This window comes from Chionomys nivalis, chromosome 6 (assembly GCF_950005125.1).
Source record: "Chionomys nivalis chromosome 6, mChiNiv1.1, whole genome shotgun sequence".
NCBI lineage: Eukaryota > Metazoa > Chordata > Mammalia > Rodentia > Cricetidae > Chionomys > Chionomys nivalis.
This window is the reverse complement of record NC_080091.1, coordinates 43,157,954-43,181,073: the sequence shown is the minus strand read 5'-3', so window position 1 is coordinate 43,181,073 and position 23,120 is coordinate 43,157,954. Positions and strand designations below refer to the sequence as shown.

At 45.2% G+C, this 23,120-nt stretch overlaps 1 protein-coding gene across 1 annotated transcript in view; it reads left to right on the top strand.

Annotated features, from left to right (window-relative positions):
- The window catches only part of Stk32b (serine/threonine kinase 32B), a 250,791-nt gene that overhangs the window by 144,402 nt on the left and 83,269 nt on the right, over positions 1–23,120 (top strand). Inside the window, exon 4 of the mRNA XM_057771922.1 lies at positions 18,045–18,218. Within this exon, the coding sequence (XP_057627905.1) occupies positions 18,045–18,218 (174 nt within the window). The remainder of the gene's footprint in view (positions 1–18,044; positions 18,219–23,120) is intronic.

The window sequence follows — 23,120 nt, the reverse complement described above, 5'->3', positions numbered from 1 at the left end:
ATGATTTATTTTTATTTTATGTGCATTGGTGTGAAGGTGTCAGATCCCCTGGAACTGGAGTTTCAGACAGTTGTGAGCAGCTATGCGGGTGCTGGGAATTGAACCTGGGTTCTCTGGAAGAGCAGTCCGTGCACTTAACCGCTGAGCCATTTCTCCAGTCCCTATGTAGATTCTTTTAGTTGTTTTTATTTAAAATGTCATATCCTTGGGCTCACAGGTTTTCTCAGGCACATCGTCCCGGTGCCCCAGGCGTCCACCCTATCCATCTACCTCTATCACAAGCTGTTACATCCTAAACCAGAGAATGTCAGCCAAGTCCACATACAGCCAAGGTTGAATTGCAGTCTGAGCTGAGCAGTCTGCCAAGAAGTAGGTGTCCATAGCGTTGGAGAGAACCAGAAAGCTGTGTCAACCCCTCCTGCCCCACCCCAATATAGTTATCCTCAGAGTTAGGAGTCCACAAGCGGCCTGGCTCAAAGACTAGAATGTGGCTGCCTCAGCTGATATTTAGTTCTTCCGGTCTGAGTGAGGGGTGTTCCCTGAACTGCTAAGAGTAGATGGACAAGTTTTAATACACAAGGCAGCAAAATGCTTACAGTGGAAAGAGTGGTGTTTCTAAGACCTAAGTTGCCGTCACTGTGTTGAATGAAGCTTTTTTAGGTGTTGCCCGAAAGGTCTTGGGATTTTGCACAAATCCTTAGGTTTAAGGCTCTGTGTGGTTTAGCACAGTCCTTTGTGCCACCTTAGCTACTCACCCCGCACGCCCTGTCCAGTCTCCTCTGCGTCCCCAACGATATCCGAGCTGTCAATCTCATCTGCTGGGTCCCTTCCAAAAATGTCAGAAAAATCTCTTCTCTTCCAAAACACAGGTCCTTTGCTAGAATCCAGGAAAAGGTGTGAAATTCTCACCTTAGAAGTATGCTCCTGGGAAGTGAGAGGGCTGGGCTACCTGCTTCTCCCGAGAGCAGAAGGCTGTCCCCGGGAAAGTGCCATTCTTGTTTCTTCCAGCCTGCTGTACAGGGACTTAGGCAAAATGGTTCTGAGGAAAACATTGGCGCCTTCAATGACAAGGATCTCGGAGCTAGTGAGAACCAAGTGGTCCCAGGAGGCCCTGAACCTTTACCTCAAGTCACATGAGTGAGACACTGGGATGTCAATTCCTTGGAGGGACAGCAGGCTTGATTGCATTTGCTGCCCTTGTGCTGACTTAACAATGGCCACTGCAGCTTCCACCGTCTGACCCCAACTGGACTGGATCCATGTTTTCCCTTCAGACACTCTTTGGCCGTAAAGACTTACTTTTACATAATTGGTGTAGGTTGTAATTTTTTCATCTTCTTTATTTTTTACTTAATATATTCCCCTGTGCTTTACTGACAAAGCAGTAGAGCACTGGCTTTACTGGTAGCATATATCTCCATGATAGGGAAGGAGGGATACACGTTGATTCTGTTATGAACTGATAGGACCGGAGAGGTTCAATATTTGCTATTAGCCAAAAATGAACATCTTAGCATGCATGTGCGGAAACTCATTTCCTCTTATTGATGTGCTTCTATGAGTTACTTTTCTAGATGTTTCTTTCCTATGGGAAAGGGATAAGTGTACGAGCATTCTCAGTATCTTGATGTACAAGTGCACTCCCATAGTGAACAAACGCATTGAATCATGTCAACACTTTCTTAAGTACCTAACGATATCAGCAGCGGCATCAACAGCATTTGGAAGCAATTTCTTATGTTTGGATTCTGACAGAATATCTTCAGAGCAGGCTCACAGACTCTCCCTGGAGAAATTATGTTTTTGAGACAGTGCAGTTGTGAAACATGGCTTGTATATTGGGCGTATAATATGGGGTTAAAATACCTTCAGAGTCACATGACAGTCTCTGAGGGATGGCTGGGGCGGGTTAGGTCTGTCTTCAAAGAAAGTCTTAACTAAGGGTCTGGAAGACTCGTGATGGCAGCTGGGTGATTAAATTCACAGATGGGACTCTCGGGAAGTGGCGTGAACTCTGGGAAGAGGTGATGGAGTTCCACAGAGAGCTGCTGGGATTGCCAAAGGATACTGTGGGGATGTGAGCTGTGGTCCGTGGAGGGCTCAGCCTGCACACGGGTCTCCAGGAACAGTTCCCTCAGAGGAGCTCCAGATGTGCCTAGACACTGGCCACAGTCCACTGCCCTTCACCACTGTGACATTTAGCAACTCCTCTTGATCTCTTTGGGGTCAGCTATGATGGTTGGTATCAACTATCATGGCTCCAGAGTGAAATGAGTCAGTATAGACCTGCCTAGTCATCTCTGGATTTTACTCTGTGTGTGTGTGTGTGTGTGTGTGTGTGTGTGTATGTGTGTGTGTATACACGTGCATACTCACACATGCACATGCATGCATGCGTGTGTATTTAGAAGCCACTCAGATGCCTTCCTCCATTGCTCTCCACCTTATTTTACCTGCGACAGGGTCTCTCACCAAACCTGTCGTTCACTGATTGGATAGACTGGCTGGCTGGACAGTCCCAGCAATCTGCCCCACCCCCACCCCATGACCCAGGTCTGGAGCTACAGATGTGTGCTGCCTCATTGGGCTTTCCTTGGATGCTGGGGATCTGAACTCAGGTCCTTACGCTTATGCAGCAAACATTTCACTCACAGAGCCATCGCTGCAGACCCTCAGTTCCTTCTTTAAAAAAAATGTAATTTTTTTTTTTGTTTCTGTTTTAACAAATAAAGCTTACTTGAAGATCACAGTGCAGAATTAAACCACTAGAAGCCAGGCAGTGGTGGCACACACCTTTAATCTCAGGACTTGAGAGACAGATAGATCTCTGTTAGTTTAAGGCCACCCTGTGTTACACGAAATTGATCCAGTCTAAAAGAGAAACAGAGCTCACACAAAGGTGATCCCAGCACTTGGGATAACATGCCTTTAATCCCAGCATGAGGGAGGTGGAGACAGGAGTGATATGGTTGGGTGGAGAGAGGAGTATACTGTAAGAGGAGACAGGGGCTCCCTGCAGTCAGTCTAAGGAGCAGTCTGAGGACAGGATCATCCCTTTGATCTGAGCATTGGTAGAAGTAAGAACTAGTGACCGGCCACTCTGCTTCTCTGATCCTTCGGCTTCCATCCCCTGATAGCTGACTCCGAGCTTTTATTATTAAGACAAATTAGAATTTGTGCTATAGTTTTACATGCATTTGCATGTGTTCATGTGTGTGAGGTGCATGCTTGTATGTGTACATGTGCAAGGGAAGGGCAGAAGTTGATGTCAGGCATCTCCCTCTATCCCTCTATGGTCTCTCATTGAGCCCAGGGCTCACTAATTCAGCAATACTAGATGGTCAGTGAGCTCCAGGGAGCCTGCCATTCCCGCCTCCCCAGTGCTAGGATTACAAGTGATGACACCATGCCAGGCTTTTCACTTGGGCACTGGAGCCCAAACTTGGGTTCCCACTGATCCCTCTCCTCAGCCTCTGTTAACTCCTCCTCAACCTCCAACATGTCTTGTCTGAGCATTGACCACACACTTCTAGATGCTGTTGGCCCATAATTAAACAGGCCAAACAGAAATAGCAAAAGGCTGCTCCTCAACCTGCAAAATCTTTAGGGATGGTGGTTCAAGAATAGACCCAGGTGGGGCGTTTTTGGACCAGAACTCCGGGGTGCATGGAATGCAGCAGAGGGCTTTCTCGAAAGGAGCAAAGCACATTTTCTGTCTCCCAGTGAGCTATGGGTGGCCTGCACAGTAGAAGGGTTTAGTGTTCAACATGGCTGAGCTTGTATGGGCACAACATAATTCTCCCAATTTCAGTTCTGTTCTTGAAACTGAGCGAAGGGGGAACATTTTATTACTGTTTGTTGTCTTCATTCCTGCACTGCCCTTTCTTCCGTGTGTCCCAGTCAAGCACCAAATTCCCTCAGAATGAGGATTATGAATGTCTGAGCCTCATGCAGGGATGAGGAAGGACTCCTGAGTCACCACATAGTCCATCCCAGCTCCCAGGGGTAGCGTCGAAGATGAGCACCAAGCACATCCGTGGGTCACAGGAAAGGGTCCACAGCCAAAAATGTCTTGACCAAGGTCATGCAGAGAAGAGGCAACCCAACTATAACTAAAAGCAGGTTTGTGCATCTGTTCTGGCTGGTTCATCTGGTCTCCCAGCCACAGGGGAGAGAGAGCCTACTGCCCAACTGCGAGGCAGACTAGAAGTTAGTGCCACTTAGTACTGCAAATGATACCCCAAAGACAGGGAAAGCAGCTATCTAGTGTTATCTGACGGTGTGTTCTGCTCCAGTCCCGTAGATCTTCCTACTTCATGGTAGACAGCTGCTCTCCAGGAGAGATCTCAGGCATCTGTGACCTCTGTTTTATTTAAATCTGTTACCAGTGAGCTTCGATGCAACAGTCCCGGGTACTGACACAGTTTGAGGGTCAGAAGACATAAAGAAACCAGCAGAGTGCACCCTCTCTCAGAATCCTTCAGCCCCCTAAGGGTCTTCTGTTTGCTGACTCCCATCCACCTACAGGTCTAGGCTTTGGAGACTCAAGCCCTATCCACTTTTCCGGCACCAGGTGTATCGTGAGGGCTCTGGAAACCTGGCAATATGGATAAAGGAGGTGTTGGGGCTGCACAGAGGAAACCCAGAAAGGGTTCCTGTGAGCTGAATCACATTATGGGTGATTCACACTGGGTCTGGCTAGACCTGGGTCCCTGATGACATGAAGGCGGGGCCCAAACCTCAAGAGTCAAGGAAACCTCAGGAAAGGTGTGAATTCTGCCAGCCAACCCCCGCACACCCCAAATCTGCGGGAGATCTGCTCTCACTGTAGCTTCAAAGCATCTCCTCACCAAACAAAAGTGGAATATGTCAGCCTCATCCTAATTGTTGACATGCTAGCTTGTTGGCATCATTTGATCAAAATCTAATCCTCTTTAAAAAGTAGAAAGTGTTTTAAGCTGGGTGGTGGTGGCGCACACCTTTAATCCCAGCACTTGGGAGCCAGAGGCAGGTGGATCTCTGTGAGTTCGAGACCAGTCTGGTCTACAAGAGCTAGTTCCAGAACAGGCTCCAAAACCACAGAGAAACCCTGTCTTGAAAAACCAAAAAAAAAAAAAAAAAAAAAAAAAAGTAGGCAGTGGTCTCCTGGATGACCCTAGCTCAGATTCTAGAGTGCACATTAGGAAGCTCACGACTGTCTATGACTTCTCTCCAGAACCTGATGCTTTTCACCTCTGTGAGCACAGACCCAAACAGAGATGCACACACTCACACAACTACACACAATTAAAAATGAAGTCAATCTTTTATAAAAGGAAACAAGAATTGTGCGGACCTGTTAAGATGCATACATTTCCTTGGGGAGTTCAGCTGGGGACCTCCCATCAGCACTCTGTCCTGTCCCACAAGCTCCCATTCTAGACTATTCCCTGGGATGCAGCGTGATGACCAGGTTGGATGTTCCCAGGGTCTCCTGTCAGGTCTGAGGGAGCTCAGATGAAAGGCTTGCAAAGCTTCCTGCAGCATCTTAGAGAGAAGAAAACCACTGGGCTGAAGCACAAGCAGATGCTTTCTTGGGTTTTCATGGAACTGTAATTGTCTGTTTTTGTTTTTTGTTTTTTTGATTTAAGCATCACACATTCCCAAATGTTCTAGCATCTTCTTTGCTGTTATTCCTAACAGTGTCATTTGTTGCTGCTATTACAGTCTTGTTCCTGGAAAGGGAAATACCTCCAGACTCATGAAGCATGCACCAAGTCAGAGCTGCACATAGGGTCTTTGGTCTGCCCTTAGTGCTCTCCAAACACCCAGCCCCATCTCCTCCCCCAGCACCAAACTTTGTGAGTACAAAGCCACTGGGGTTTGTCAGTGTCCTGCTAAACAGACTGGATTGCAGGATAACCCATGAGTAAATGCTGAATGCCACTAAACCACCAGTTCCTATGTTAGAAGTTGATCTGGGAACCCAAAAAAATGACCACACAATCCAAAGTATTTTAGCCAGGCCAAGTTTTATTTCTGCTGACAGACACACACCCTGGAGTCTTACTAGGTTATTCCTAATACAGAAGCTCCCTATGCCTTGGTCGGAGTGGTCAGAGTTGCCCTCCCATTCCTTTTCCCTTTTATTATGTATGGGTGTTTGTCTTCCTTTATGTCTGTGTCTCACATTTGTGCCTGGTGCCTGTGGAGGCCAGAGGAGGGTGTCTGATCTTCTAGAACTAAACAGTTGGTTGTGAGCTGCCGTGTGGGTGCTGGGAATTGAACCTCGGTCCTCTAAAAGAGTAGCTAGTGCTCTTAATACTTCACCGTTTCTCCAGGCCCTGGCCTCACATTCTTACCCAGGTGGCTAATCGGAACAGGGCAGCTGATAAGCAAAGGGCAGCTTTCGAGCAGGGTGCGACCATGAGCATCTTGTACTCTGATCTCGAGACATGCTGACGCTGAAGGGATTTGAATGACTGCCAAGAAGCTTCTTCTATTATTTAAAATATTTTATTTTATTTAACCCTTTGATAGAGAAGCCAGTCCTTTCCTCATAGCCACAGAACAGGCATAGCTGAGGTTGGAGCACGCATGAATTGTGTCTCTCGCAGTTTGTTCTCCCCATCTCTGCTCTGTTAATGAACACAGGACATTTGGAAACCCAATCTACTAGGCTTTGTTGTTTCTGTTGGTCTGCTTGTTTGTTTTAAAGACAGGGAAAGTTTAACTTTGTGGCTTAGAAAGGCATGTAAGAAAGCCTGAATTCAGGGCCCTCTTGGAACCACATCAACACCCGCTTCCAATTGAATCACCCACCATGTGTGCAACTCTGCGTCTCTTTTTCATCCAGCTGGTGTAAGGACCTGGACTTGAAGCAGCTCCTCAGAATGACATTTGTGCTCGGTCTCTCAGCTGTTAGGATCTCTGTGTTTCGATTGTCAAATCATTTCAGAGCCTTGGGACTGTTGCTTAGGTTTCATGTTTAAAATGATAAACCTGTTCAGAGGGCTTTTTTTTTTTTTAAAATTACTTTTTGAAGAGAGAGAGTCATACGTGCATCTGAGTACAGATGCTCAAAGAGGCCATATAAAGGCATCAGATTGCTCTGGAGCTGAAATTTTGGGGCATGAACACGTGCCCGCGTGTGTATGTGTGTGTGTGTGTGTGTATGTGTGTGTTAATCAAACTTTATTAGCCACTACAACAGGTACAGAGCATGTTAGACTCTAGAAAACATCCAAATTCTCACTTGAAAAATTAAAAAAAAGACTTATATGTCACTTTATCATTTATTCACAAGTGTCACAGAAAGGAGGACAATTCCAGGCTGAACATAGTAGGCTGTGACTGTAACAAGAAATGAATATGGCACAAACCTGCTACACAGTAAAGCAGATACCCTGAGATATTGAAAATAACCTCAGCATGACCACTTTAACAGCACACCTTTCTGGACCTAGGTTTCCTCATATTAAATTGAAAAATACACAATGCAAAATACTGCAAAATGACCAGAGAAGAACACATATCCAGCAAGAGATAAATTTTCAACACCCTTCTTACTCCCCAGCTTTTTCATGCTCCTACATTTTGGCCGGCAAACTGCTAGGTGGTGGTGGCACACGCCTTTAATCCCAGAGAGTCAGAGGCAGGTGGGTCTCTGTGAGTTTGAGGCCAGCCTGGTCACAGAGTGAGTTCCAGGACAGCCAGGGCTACACAGAGAAACCCTGTCTGTGAAAACAAACTGGCAAACAAAAGCTACTTCCTGGTCCACTTTGCTATTAGCTGCTCACCCCGCACCTCCTGCTGCGATGGACCTAGTTGCTTTACCATGACTTGTCGGCCATGCAGGACTGAAGCCATCCCAAACTGCAAGCCTAAATGCACCTCTCTTCCTTCTAGGTTTTGTCAGAATCAAAGACATATCTGTATCAAAGAGTATTATTCAAAAAAATGGAAGGATGACCGACAAAATGGGAGGAGTTAGTTGCAAACTGTGTGGTTTGAACGAGATATTTCCCAAAGATTTTAGCACTTACATATCTCTGTGCTTTCCTGTGAATTTGAATATCACTTAGAAATTTCAGTCATGATTGTCTTGGCTATGTGGAGCAATCTGAGTGCCATTGCTCTCCTAATGTGGACTCTTCTAAGCTGTGACTGCGCCCGTTCATTTTTGCTCTCATTTCTTTTTAAAAAATTTATTTATTTATTTATTTAAAATCTATCTTTTTTCATTTTACATACCAATCCCAGTTTCCACTTCCTCATCTCCTCCTGCTCCCTCCACTCCTCCCCCCCAAACCAACCTCCATCCACTCCTCAGGGAGGGAAAGGCTTCCTATGGGAAGTCACCAAAGTCTAGCACATTGGTTTGAGGAAGGACCAAGGTTCTCTCCACTCTATCTAGGTTGAGCAAGGTATTCCTCCAAAGAGAATGGGTTCCAGAAAGTCAGTACAAGCAATAGGCTATCCTCTTCTCCTCTGCCCCCCTTCTCCCCCACCCCCCCACTCCCAGTTTTCTCAGGATATCTTGTCTAATTTCTGTCTATGATAGTATATATATATATATATGTGTAGTATACACACATATACATAGTTTAAAATATACATATATTACAATATTTATAATTTAACATAATATTAATGTTATTTAATATAAAATATTGCATAGATATTTATTTGTACCCCAACAAAGAGCATCTGCAGAGAAATTACAACTAAATCACACGTGTCTGTCCTCTGCCACTTAGCCCCATCACCAGGATGCTCTGCTCAAGTGTATTGACCAGAGGTACAGACTGAACCGTGTGAAGTTGGAGACTAACTAAGCAATGCTGCCCCTTGATCTGTGTCAGGCAGAACTTGGATAGCATTGGGCGACTTGGGAAACACAGACGGCAGGGCACAGCCCTGGGCTCCTGACTACAGGTCTAGGATGAGACCTGACGTTTGGTGTTTCTGACATGTCCCCACGGGGTTCTGAGGTAGTGAGGTGGGGGTCTCCCTTTAAAAGCATCCTAGTCTGCACAGCTCTCAACTCAATTACAAACACCAAGATGGAAAGAAGACTGAGCAACCATGTTTTTAACTGATCTTTAGTTAAGAAACTTGCAAATCTTTATGAACTTCCAGAGCTCTGATCCCATGTCACCTTCCCAGGGTTCCACCCAGGGCTCTCGGCCTGTGGCACCTTGTCCAGCATCCTTGCAGGCCTCCTGTCTGATAAGTCCACAACAAAACTTCTTTGATCTTGATAGCGATTATGTATTTCACTTTGGAGAATGATGCTAATTTTTGTTGGATATTTTGATCCAGGAACATGGCACAGGCTTTACGTGCTTAAGTCTTCTCGGACTTCCATCACACGTTGCTCGTTTTCTGCAGACTGCATAGACGACTCTTACTACGCATCTGCCCAGCATTTCTGTCACTCTAGTGGGACTTTAAATAGTAACACTTTCTTTGGAAAATTTTGACTTCTACATGTTTTGCTGTTAGAAACAGCAAAAAGTGTGTGTGTGTGTATGTGTGTGTGTAGTCTCTATTTTCAGATGTTATGATTATTTACATTAGAATCTAATAAATATCTCTGTGATAGGTGAATTTATAGAAACCATACATATAATATTTATTGCATGCCTATACACATTAATAACTGTGCTCTCTGAGCACAGCAACCATTTTATCTGTTTCCAATCTGTATACCTTTTTCTTGATTTACTGCAGTGCTTAATTTCTAGCAGGCTGTTGAATAATGTTGAAAGTAAACATTTTAGGGGGAAAGCGTTCAGCCTTTTACCACTAAAGCACAAGAAGAAGCAGCTGTTTTCTTTAGATGTAGTTATATTATTAAAGACGTTTCCCTCCCTCCCTGCATAAACAAAGGAAGAAAAGAGGCAATTACACCTCAAACCAGAAAGTGAGAAAGACACATGGAACACTTTCAAGAATAGAAATATTTGACCATAAAACAAAAAGTAATTTGAAATGATTTAATTCATACAACAATTACTCTCTAATGACAAAGACATAGGAAATATCCGAAATTAGCAATGTCGGTGAATATACTTCTCAGTAGTTAGAGGAGAAAGAAACAACAAAACAAGTTAGGAAATGCCTCCATATCAAAGTTAGGATGGAAATTAATGAAGCAGAAGATGCATAATTAGTAAAGAAAATGAATAGAACTGACAGATTCCTAAAACTATAAGCCAACAGCTAGAGACTGGGCAAGAAAGGAGCGAGCAACATCCAAATTATCAAACCTGAAATGAGCCAAGAAGCATTGCTGCCAGAAATAACAGGACCACAAGAAAATGACGTGAAGCATTTTATGCCCCCAAATTAGAAAACTTAAACAAATTAGGCAAACTGACAAAAATATATAAACCACTAAAGATTGTACAAGAGGAACAAAAAATCAGAATAGGTTTCAGTCAGGGAAAATCTCATTCCTAACAAAATTGCAGTAATCCAAAAGCAACCTTTCGGACAGTCAGATGGTTGAGCGTTCACAGGTGCAGCTTCCCTGCCATATAGAGAAGGCCCAGTCTTGAAGCACATGTCCTGGTCCTCTGGCTCTTAGATGAACCCTGACAATACCAGTTAGCATGCCAATGTGCATAGAGGGACATTCAATGTGCCCCAGCCCTGAATGAAGAGCTATAGGCAATTAATGACTGTTCAGAGAGGGAGAACTGGTCTTCTGGAGGAATGAACCACCTGATTGTTTAGCCAATGCCAAGTGGTCATCCCTAAAAGCATACACATATAACAAACAATATTAAATAGACCCATCAAATAGTGTGTGTGTAGAGAGAGATACAAGCAGGAAGAGAAGGGGAAGGTGACATTCCAGCTGAGACCCAGAGTAGCCCTACCGACATTCAGGGTAAGTCCTCCTTCCCCAATCAATCCTCTCTGGCAACGCTCCCAAGAACACCACACACACACCTACCTCTTAGGTGATTTTAAAAATTGTGCAGCTGAGAAAAGCCAATATCCATAACAAAAGCAACTAGTGAGACAAAGCTGAAGCCCTGTTGGGGTGACTGTGTTTGTTGTGGGAAACAGAAGCACCCAATAGCCAAACCTGTAGATGGTTTCAGATTGGGAAAGAATGCCAGAAAGAAAAGCCTGGAGTGGCTTGGAATTGTAGGTATCAGGACAGTCTAACGTGGAGGTGTGAGGTCCTTCAGGGTGGTTCTGTGAGGTAAGATAAAGGGATGGAAGGAAAGATATGAAGGCAGGGCAGAGATTTTCAGACAAAAATCCAGCAGATACAACAATCCCAAGACTAGAACAGAAAGAGGAAAAAATGGAATATGCCACCATGCCGGGAGTAGGATAAATGAAATCAAGAGAGGCTGCAGGCTGATCTGTGGGGTGTTATAACCACCTTGGGGAATCGTGATTTTATTCGGGGTGTCCTGGGGAGTTCCTGGGGTGTCTGGCAGAGTTGCTCTGTTAGGCTAAGCTGTGTGAAATCGCCACCTCTACACTGGCGGTTTCAAACAGCTCAACCCTCCTCATAGTGAGTACATTTTCCACTGGTGTTTACGTGGGGGATTCTGTTTACAACGCTGGAGCAGAACACATTATTTTTAACAAGAAGATGTCAAGCAAGTCTCAAATTACATTCGAAATCAAACTAGTGGTATGTCAGAACCAAGTGAAGCCATCAATTTGAAAAGTCACATTAAATGCATATTGCCAAGGGAGTTATGGGTCTTAGAACGGATGGAAGGACTGCCATGTGGCCACAAACTCCCAAACATTGTTACCGCCAGTGTTTCATTCTGAGAGTGGAATGGTTCAAGCATTTTCTATTTAAAATGTAGCCCTCTGGCCTCTTGTGTTTACATTGCACCTTTTTATTATTTTTTGAGTTTATAATACTATATTTCACTTTTAAAACTTGAGACATTTGGATTGATGAAAAATCGGCTGATTTTTTTTTCCCATTTTAAAAATGGTAGGAAATCCACTCTTGATTCTTTTATTTTCCAGTACTAGGACTTGAACCCAGGGCCTCACTCATGCTAGGTAAACACTCTGCCACTGAGCTATGTCCCCAACACCCCACTTTGTTACCTTTGAGACAGCGTCTCCCCCAGTCTGACGTTGACTTACTCACTCTGGAACCCAAACAGACCTTCAGTTTGCAATTCTCCTGCATCAGCCTCCTAGGTAGCTTGGATTCTAAGTCCATGTCACTGAGTTCATCTTAGGATGGTGTTTTCATAGAGAATGAGTGGTTTTCGGAGCAGGTCTCCATTGTTAAACAGAGGCGCTAATATCCCAGGTGAACCAGTGGATGGGAAGCATAGCTCTAGACCAGAAAGACGTAGCTGTATAGTCGAGGAGGGGTCTGTGGGTGATGCAAAGAGCTTTGAAAACATTGCCAGTTGAAGAAGGATGCTTAAAAGAAATCCCACACTAGCTCAGAACTGAGTATAATAGAGGGTTATTTATTTAGGGTTAGACACATAGATCACAATCCTCTGCTGGAACGGAGAACAACAACCGAATCCAGCTGCCAGAAAAGAGGCCCAGCTTTACATCGGCATAAATAGTTTAAGAGGCCACGCCCAAGTGGGTGGGTAAGTTAAAGGTTACTGGCGGTAGGAATTCCTACAGCAGCCAGTGAAAGGAGTTCACCGGAGATGAGCTAAACGGGGCAAGTTTTTCAGCTGTCTCTCCCTTGCTGTCACGTGCAAATTAGGAATAAGGACACTGACACGGAGGAGTGGCACTGTTAACCAGGGTCCACTGTGCAAGGAACTCAAAGACCCCTGGCCTCTAGACAAGACCCTGGGACCCATCAGAGCAGTCTGATGTTCAGGAGACACCAGTCTGTGAGGGTCACCATCTCATCCCTTCCCACCTTTATACTCAGAGAGCTCCCTCTCAGGAGAAAGCAAGGTACAGATTTCTTTTGGAATTCGGTCCAGGAGGCGCACAGCTACCCCGACCCCCATGCCCACACGCTTTCTTACTGTTTTTACTTTAGAGACAGGGTTTCGCCATGTAATCCTGCCTACTTTGGAACTCACTGTGTAGACCAGCTTCCATCTCCTGAGTGGAATGCTAGGATTAAGATGTGCCCACCATGCCTCACCTCACTTCCCTTTTAGCACCCCCCCTTCTTACTTAGACTTATCTTATGTCAGCTGCAAAGAGCCTCTGGAAGCCCGAGGGCTCTAAGTTAAAACCCTAACATCACTGCAGCACAGGGACATCTGCCAAAGGTCCCCAGTTAGCCGTGGACACCGTAGACAGTGGGGGCTGCGCACATGTAGACACCTTAACTTCTTTGCAAACTTTCTTATGCTCTAGCTGCTTTGGCTTGGAGAGCTAGGTGGTGCGCGTGCTCCCCACCCCGCGCCCCCCATGCAGAATGTGGCTGAACAGCTCCAGCTGACTTCCTGAGATAGGAGATGGGAGCCAGCTTCCTGTAGAGATTAATGACAGCCATCGTGTCTGAGTGACGATTTTGTGGTTCAGGTCAAATTCAAACAAGTAAACCTGTTTGTTATTGTGAAGGTTATTAAAAATGTTATTAAAGATGTCTGTGTATCAAGCTCAATGCAGGCTTGATAAGCTTCTCGTACGTGTACAATGCGAGCTGACAGACAGCCTGACATCCCGTTATTGGATTTCTGTCACAGACAAGACTATTTTTAGGTCTTTCCATGCAGGACTTTAGATAGCCAGGAATCACTGGGTCTGAGGGCAGTGGGTGAGAAGGTATTGGATATGAGCGGACCCAAGACAACGCCCAGGGCTTCACTCTTGCTGATGACGTGCAGTAATGATGCGGGCTGGGGGAGCCTTTGAGACCCGGGATTGCTCTGGCTGCTGCCGTTTCTTGATGGCCATCCTCAGAGCCCCTCCAGGCCTCAGGAAGAACACTATGGAACGATGTGTTACAGATGGCTTGGGGTCTTGCCGTTGATGGACATCTGAATTCCTTAAAGTGGTCTCCTGTCCCTCCCACACTCTGCTGTTATTAAAAGCATTCTTTCTGTAGCGCACTCACTGGATCTCAGCCCTGGGCGAGGAAGTGGGACTGCCGGACTCAGGTTTTATCTTTGGCTTTTTCTCTGGAAGCCCTTCTTTGGTTTCCTCTTGGGTTTTTGCCATGCCTCTTAGCTGGCAGACTTTGGGTTCATAAGCAACGCCAGGCTGGTGACGGGGAGCATGGCATGTGTGACCTATTGACCTAGGACTTTTAAGCCTTTCTTGGCCTTGGGGTGTGCCCGCTGGAAATGTGTGGATACCAGTGGCTATGTCCGTGGCTAATGGCCATGAGTGTGGAGAGATGCTCTGCGTCTTTAAGAGCAGGTAAAATGCAGAGACGGGACAGGTCTAACAGACGCAGGAGAGTATCCATGTGCTGCCCCCATAGAGAGTCCAGCTCTAGAGTCTCCATGAAGACCTGCATCCTCGAGGGCTTGCTCGGCTCTAACACGGACTTACCAGCAGCTCAGGAAATGGCGGTTGTACAAGAATCCACTCCACTCCAGGGGGCAGGTGCTGGCCTGGAAGATAGCAGGCAGGACATAGACAGGTGCAGATGGTCCCGGAAATGGTGATGGAGTGGGGGATGTTGCCAAGCAAGGCTTCTTCTTTTCCCAGTTGTGCTCACTGCCAGGTCACCCCTGCCTCCCGAGCTGAGCGGGAACACTGTGGGGAGATGCTAGAGAAGTCGCTCACACTGGTGCAAGCCTGTGGCTTCTGTGTGAAGAAGAACGCATTAAGCAAGGCAGGTTCCTATAGGCAGTGGCAGGGACAGCACGCTCTGCACCTGACACAGACCTTTTCCCCCACTCCTTCTCTCTGTGCCAGGCCAGCCTGAACTATTGTTATAGCAAAATGCAAAGCAGTCACACAACTCATCAGAGAAGGCTTCCCCCAGAGCACGCGTGAGCCCCAGCCTGTGGTTCCCAGCCTCAGCACTATGGTCGTGGTCAGAGACAGGCAGTTCTCTGTGATGGGAGCAGAGCTCACAGATTGCAAGACCCATGCCAGGCTATGGCTGTCAAATGGAACGGAATCATCTCAGTCAAACGCAGTAGGAGCCATTTCCATCTGGTTTCCATACCAAGAAAAACACATGCCGTTTGTTGTCCATTTCAAGATAGTCAGAAAAGGCTATTTCTACTTCTCACACAGAAACGCAGACGTTCACAGTGACAGACATACAAATGCCCTGATTTGATCATCGTACATTGTCAAATGTCACACTGTAGCCTGTGAGTGAAGTTACAGTTTAGTAAAAAATATACACTTTTCCTAAACAGTTCGTTTGTTTCCCTGTCAACTGTGAGTTAAGACAGGGTCCATGTTTCTCTTTGCTCTGGGTTCTAGAGAGGCTTCATGCATTTTACATCCAAGCAGAAAAGACCTTTGGGAATGAATTAGGAGTGGTTCGTCTACCTCTTTTTCTTAAATTTCTTTTTAATTTTTAAAAATGATTTTATGAGTGTTCTGCCTGCATGTATGGATGTGCTGTGTGTGCAACCACAGAAACCAGAAGAGGGCACCAGATTCCTGGAACTGGGGTTACAGTTGTTAATGGTCATGTGGGTGCTGGGAATTGAGCCGAGGTTCTCCTAAGTGCTGAGTCACCTCCCCAGCCCCCACTTTCTTAAGTTTCTCATTTGTTCTTTTTTTCTTTAATTTTGTGCTGTAAATTTTATAAGTCATTTGGTCCTTTTAGGAGCAAAGTGGGGAAAATTAATATATTTAAAAATAATAATCAACTAGTAACTATGACAATGGCTCAGCTGACAAGAACACTTGTTGCCTGAGTATGAGAACCTGAGCTCAATCCCCAGAAACAATGTAAAAACTCCAGATGTGGTGGTACACACTTGCAATCTCAGCACTGGGGAGTGAAGAGTGGGGATCCCTGGAACTTGCCGATCTAGCCTAACCAGCAAGCTTCAAAATAATGAAAGCCCAAGATAGATAGCACCTGAGGAACAACACGTAAGACTGATCTCTAGTTTTCATACATATGTACACACACAGTAACAAACATTGCATTCTTCACACGGGCCGGCTCAGGAGTCAGTCCAGGATTAACAATGTCCTTACACCTCCTGGTTCTCTTCCTGCTCGGAGGAGAACCTAATCATCCAGACTTCTGAGAAGGTCAGTGTCACTGCTTGAGAGCACACTCTCTCATCCGGCGCCCCCCGTCATCGCCATGACAATATGCAGCATTGGGATGAGGGCATAATTTCCATTCTAGTGCCAGGAGCAGCAAGAAGGACAATGACACAGAGCCACAAGATAGCACAAAGCAGAGACCGATACAAGGTCACTCTCTGTTCTCAGCAGAAACTTTGAGTCTCCTTGGGGGAATCAGGGTCTGTGGCCTGGAGCAAAATACAGATCTGTAGCCAGAAACGGCCCGAGCTTGAATTATTGCTTAAGTGATGCTCTCTTTGTATTTCGGCTGTCTCCTTCAGAATTTGTCCCCATCTGCATGTTTCCTGCAGAAAACTAACATCACTTCTCCTAAGGATTCTGATAGAATGTTTAATGAGATCCCTTTGACGGCCCAGCAGTGACTGGACAGCGCAAGGTCTGGAGCGCACTGGCCACTAATGTGATGCTCCACGGTCCATCATCTCCTAGAATGCAAATTGAATTTACATGGAAAACATGCTCTCCTTTTTAGGCTTCTAAGGTCTTCCACACAGTAGCAGATACACGGGAACACACACACATACACACACACAGAGTCAGGTGGCTCTTCCAGTTCTGCTTGGTGTGAACATGTTCCTGAAACTCTCATGTTAAGTTTAATTCTCAAAGTCGTATGTGGATGGTATTCACAAGCCGGGCCTTAAAGGTTAAATGAGTTTGTGGAAACAGTCACTGTGATGGTATTAGTGGCTTTACAAGAAGAGGGGACATGATAGTTGTTAACCATTCCTAAACCTATTGGCTTAGGGTAGTCTATCATTCCTCATGCCTTGAGGCCATCTCTGAACTTAAGCATTTCCACATTTTATGTTCTGGCTCCTCTATCCTTGTGTTTAAAAATGAGTTCAATAAGTTTTCTTTAGGTTCAAAGATAAAATTAAATACCATGCCAAGTACGAAAGTCTTTAGAAACACCAAGATACTTCCTGCTCACATTCTGTGGGCAGCTGGGGCTCACTGAGAAGTTCTACTCTCTGTGGGGTTAGTGGGAGCTTCCTCACACCCAGGGTGGCTCATACATGGCTGGTCTTGGTGCTAGCAGTCAGTGGGAACCTGGCTGCGATCACTGGCTAGTGAATACTAGGTCAGGGTCTGGTCAGATTCCAAGCGTCAGGAGCCAAAGCTGCCAGTTAAATGCCTGGACTTGAGTCGTAGAGTGTCCCTGTGCTCAGGGGTTCTGGGAATGATCTCCCTCTGGGGAGCAGCAGTATGTACAGAGGATGTGGGGATTGCTGGGGAGGACTCCTCTTTGGAGCTGGGGACCACCAATCCCGACAGAGTGTGTTAATCAGTTTCCCACTGCTGTGACAGTACACAGATCAGCTTTAAAGAAGAAAGGCTCGTTATTAGTCCAGTGTTTCAGAGACCAGTCTGTGTTCTCAAGGCTGTTTTAGTAGCGTAACATTCTTTCCATTAGGCTACACCTCCTAAAGTTCCACCACCTTCCAATCATGCCTCAGGTTGGCCACCAAGCCTCCAACACATGTGCCTTTGGGGAACCTCCCAGATACATGCTATACCAGCATGGGGTAAAAGCTGAGCTAAAGCCAGCTGTGTTCGCATAGGAGAGTCCAGCCAGTTAAGAGGCTGTCTGCCTGCCAGACGGGGATTAGTGTTGGGTCTCAAACTTGCCTCGGTGAAGAAATGAAGTGCCTCCACAGTGCAGAGGCAATGTGGGATGGGAAAACCTTCTACCTACTGAGTTCCCATAGTAATGTGTCTTAGACAGTATCTGCATCCTTCTGGGCCCCAGTCTGCTTAGCTGTAAAATGGAGTCAGACCTAAGGCCATTAGAGATGCCTCCAGCCCTAACCTGCATCCCTCTGTGTTCCTAGGTACTCCTTCCAGGATGAAGAAGACATGTTCATGGTGGTGGACCTGCTGCTGGGCGGGGACCTGCGCTACCACCTGCAGCAGAATGTGCACTTCACAGAGGGCGCTGTGAAGCTGTACATCTGTGAGCTGGCCTTAGCTCTGGAGTACCTGCAGAGGTACCACATCATCCACAGGTAATACTGCGGGTAGGAGGAAGGGATGCTGACAGGAAGCAATGGTAGAAGAAATTTGTCCTTGTGTTGCTTAGAAGCTGCAGTGCATTGGGGACAGCAAAAGGCCGAATAGCTTTGATACTGCCTTTCCATTCCCAGCAGACAGCCGACCACGATGTTGCCTGAGTGGAGATGGACCACGACCACTGACTGTCCACCATTCTGTACCATTGGTAGCGTGCAGGGCTGGCAGCTGGTCTTAGTTTCTCCATCCCAAGGTGTTTGGGGGTGATTTCAGAATAATGTGACTGAGCTTAGAGGAGAGATTGTGACATCAGTGGTTTCCTGGGACACCTTAGAATCTAGCTCTGAGTCCTTAGGCCCCTCTCACTCCAGATCAGTTCCCAGCTGGGATGTGTCACAGAAGAGACTGTCAGACACCCAGGAAGACCACTCCAAACAATCAGATGGAAAAAAGGACGAATAGACGGGCTCTGGGGGCATCGGATCAGCAGGGACGTGGCATTGCCCTCGTTGGGAGTCAGAGCGATGAGTCCACTCTTCCGTCCTTTGCCATCAGTGCTGCGTGTTGCAGAGACTTTCTTCCTCTCGGGCAGTCAGTGCTGGTCTTGGACTTCAGGTAAAAGCTTGGCATTTCTGCCTCTGTGGGGGACCTTAGTCCTCCTGCCTGTCCGCAGTCCCCCCTCAGTGAGGATGTGAGTTTGTCTGCAGCAGCGGCAGTTCCAGGAGGGGCTTGGGAAAGCAGGGTTGGATTCGTGATATCTTCTTAGGACCACAGGGGGGAGCTGGAGGAAGGGCTTTAAATGTGGTCACCTGTGGTCATACTGTGTCCCTGTGATCCTTCTCTTATCTAGGAAGTCTTAGTTAAAAACCTGGCGAAGGCAAGGACTTGGACTTCTTGGTCATGAAGGCAGATTACACACATACCCCACCGCCCACAGGACCCCCACCCTAACTCATTCACACACACCTCTCTCTACCCTCTACATTTTCTCGATTTTAAAATCCCAATTAAATGACAGGAAGGAAGGGTTTTTTGTTGTTTTGTTTGTTTGTTTGTTTTAAATGACAAATTCATAAGGATGGAGAAAACTGAATGAGGCCATCACAAGACACTAGGGAACCCGGAATATGTGGATAGGAAATGACACAGGGCAGCAGACTTTAAAAAAAAAAAAGCTGTAGCTGGGCGATGGTGGCGCATGCCTTTAATCCCAGCACTCGGGAGGCAGAGGCAGGCGGATCTCTGTGAGTTCGAGACCAGCCTGGTCTACAGAGCTAGTTCCAGGACAGGCTCCAAAGCCACAGAGAAACCCTGTCTCGAAAAACCAAAAAAAAAAAAAAAAAAAAAAAAAAAAAAAAAAAAAAAAAAAAAGAGCTGTAATTCTCAGGGAGTCAAAACTGCTAGACACTACAGAATCCCCACAATGCTCAGCAATACACAGCGATTTCTGTGGAAGGAGGAAAGGGGGTAAAGGCTAAAACAAAAGGCAGTGGCTGGTGACCTCCGGGAAGTACTGAGGATCAGGGGGCCTTGGTGTTGCCCAGTTGCCCCAACTCCTGGCAGGCAGCAAACTGAAGGAGAGTCTCAAGAAGAGAGTAACAGGGAGGGGCTGGGTTGATAGCCCTAGCTAGGTGCAGTCCTGTCGTTATAGGGCAGCAGGCTCACCTAGATGTACACCAAATGTCCAGTGGTGACAGCCAGGTGCTGCTCTTCATTCCCCAAGCAGGAAACACCAGGGACTTTGGTGGGAATGTATTGAGCCAGGGGATAGATAGTGAGCTCAGAGGTTGCCTGGGACACCTTAGACTCTATTTTAGAGTTCCTAAGCCCCACCCAATGCTTATCAGCACCCAACTGGCTCTTAACAAGGGAGGGCTATCAGGTGACTGGGAAAATCTTCCAGCATTACAGTCTGAATGTCAAATGGAAGTCCCCCTGAGATGGCTGACTAGATAAAGACACTTTCTGCTAACAGGACAATTTGAGTTCAATTTCAGGGACCTATAGGGTATAAGGAGAAAACCAACTCACACATGTGCGCGCACGTGTGCGTGCATGCAGGCACACACACACACACACACACACACAACTAAATGCAATTTAAAAGAAAAATAACCAAATAGGGAGAAGTTGGGGATAAACAGGTGTGGGTGGTCTAAAAACATCAAAATAACTATAACCAGTATTTCAGATAATGGAATTTTTTTCCATGTGCTTTTTATTTTAATTCAGAGGCATTTAGTAAAGTCCCTGGAATTGAGTTGGTAAGAAAATAAGAAATTTATTTTTTAGAATTCAATAATTTTAAAAAGTAAGGCAGTTCTTCATTCTAGGGACTGCCTAGGGGCAGTATTCACAGGCACCTGGGCTTACTTCATGTTCATTTCTGTACCCGAGAAGTGAGCTAACTTAAATATAGCACTCCTTTTGAGGGCTGGTTGGTCTGCTCAGTGCGTGGGGTAGCTGCTGCCAGGCCGGATGGCCTGACTTCAGTCTCTAGGACCCACATGGGAAAAGGAGAGAATCAGCTCCTGAAAGTTCTCTGACAACCCCCCCCCAAAACACACACAATGCATACCTATGTATGCATATATACACATGTAAGTAAAAAAAAATTGCCAGGTTCTGTGGCATATAACTTTGATCCCACTCAGGAGGCAGAAACAAGCAAATCTCTGTGTTCAAGGCCAACCTGGTTAACATAGCTATCAAGGGCTTAGCCAGCCAGGGCTACAGAGTGAGACCCAGTCCCAAATATTACTAATACTAATTAAAACTAATACTAATGCTACTTCATCAAGGAAGCAGGAAAGATGAGTGAAATAAGAATTCCAATTGTACTTTTTAATAAAAGCCCAGAGTGTCAGATATTAGGGGTGAAAATGAGAGATCAGAGAAGCAGTGCAGCCACTAGAGAGACCTTTTTCCTCTACCGAATCCTCAGGTTGAAGGGGTGATCCTGTCTCTACAAGTCCTCAGACTGCATCTATCTCTACCAAACCTCAGACTGCATCTGAACTCCTGTCTCCTCCCCCTTATATTCCTCTCTCCTCCCAGCCTTATTACCCCTGTCTCTACTTCCCTAGTTCTGGGATTGAAGATGTGAACCACCACTACCTGGCTCTGTTTCTCTTTGAGACTGGATCAATCTAGTGTAGGACAGAGTGGTCTTGAACTCACAGAAATCCCTCTGTGTCCATCTCCAGAATGCTGGGATTGAAGGTGTAAATTACCACTTCCTGGCCTCTGTGGATAACGAGTGGTTTAGCTCTATACTCAGATCTTCAGATAAGCTTTATTTGCTAAGATTACAAACAAAATATCACTACAGTTCCCCTTTTTGTCTAAAACAAAACTATTATAAGAAAAACTATATACAATAAGTACAATAATTATAAACAATATATACAGGCAATACATATGTCAACAGTGTCTGGTCCATTTGCATTTGACAAATTGAGAGAAAATACTCCATTATCTATCCTACATTGGTGAGTCCAAAGTCTTGTACTAATTTACTTTCTATTATAACTTGCATTACCATCCAAATTGTCTTTTGATGTCTTTCAACCTTATACATTTTATATCTCTTTAGTGGGTTTCTTTTCTGAATCTGGTAACCAAGGTAAATTATAACTATCTAGTCTTCAACTCCCTCACAGGCCCAAGAAGGAAACAATATTAACTGAGTAAACAGGAAATGCAAGCAAATGACTTCCAAAATTGTGAGAAATGACAGAAACAGCAGGTTGCCTGGACAGTCACCCAAGGTTCCTCTGCAATGTTGGGGCATCCATCTTTGGCCTACAGGTCTAGAATATTCAGCAGACTTTTCAATGAAGCAGGATTTTTGAAGGACTGTCCTACCTTGTCTTGGCAAGTTTCTGCAGTCACTTTCTTTTCTGTCCTGCTTGTTTGATTTGGACAGTATACTGTCAGCAGTCAATGTAAGGGCACTCTCTTTACCAGTGGCTAACTTCTGCCACAAAGAATATAAAGTCCATATGGAGTTTCTTCAATGCCCATTTTCTTCTTTGAAATAAATTAGTGCTGCCAGGAGCAGACATGTCTTATTGTCATAAATAAAAGAACTTATACTATTAAAACATCTTAAATGCCACATTATGTATATCTTGGAAATGTTTGAAGATGACCTATCTATTTAAAATATATGCTTGACCTTGAAAGCATACCTAATATGACAACAAGTTTGATTGTAATAGGTGAGTAATTACTAACTTGCATTTCATTAGTATCTTAAGTAGTTGTTAAAAATAACTTGCAAGGCCGGGCAGTGGGGGTGCATGCCTTATATCCAGTACTTGGGAGGCAGAGGTAGGCAGATCTCTGTGAGTTTGAGGCCAGCATGGTCTACATGAGCTAGTTCTAGGACAGGCACCAAAGCTACACAGAGAAACCCTATTTCAAAAAGCCATTAATAAATAAATAACTTTCAAGGACTAGAAAATTGCATTACATTTTTAAATGAGCGGAATAGATACAAAACCCCGAACAAGAATAAAAATGTATGTACAGTATGTTCTAATAAAATTAATCTCAAATTTGTATCAATATACAAAATTTATATACAATATACAAAGTCCAATCCAGTTTAAAACTAGTAGTTACTTTTTAAAAGTAGATTCAATAATCTAACTTTTTATCTTATCTATATTCTTTTTTTATTCTTTTCATAGTAGGTTCAAAAATCTACCCTTTTATTCTATCGTATCTGTATCGTCTTTTTTCTTTTCAAGACAAGAATCCTGAATCTAATCTCCTTTGTTTAGCTTTTTTCTTGACCATTACCAATAACAACTTGTAACCAAACCCCCTAAGCAATGATGGATATCCATAACCCTTTGAAAGACCAAAACCCTCCTACCCCACCTCTTGGG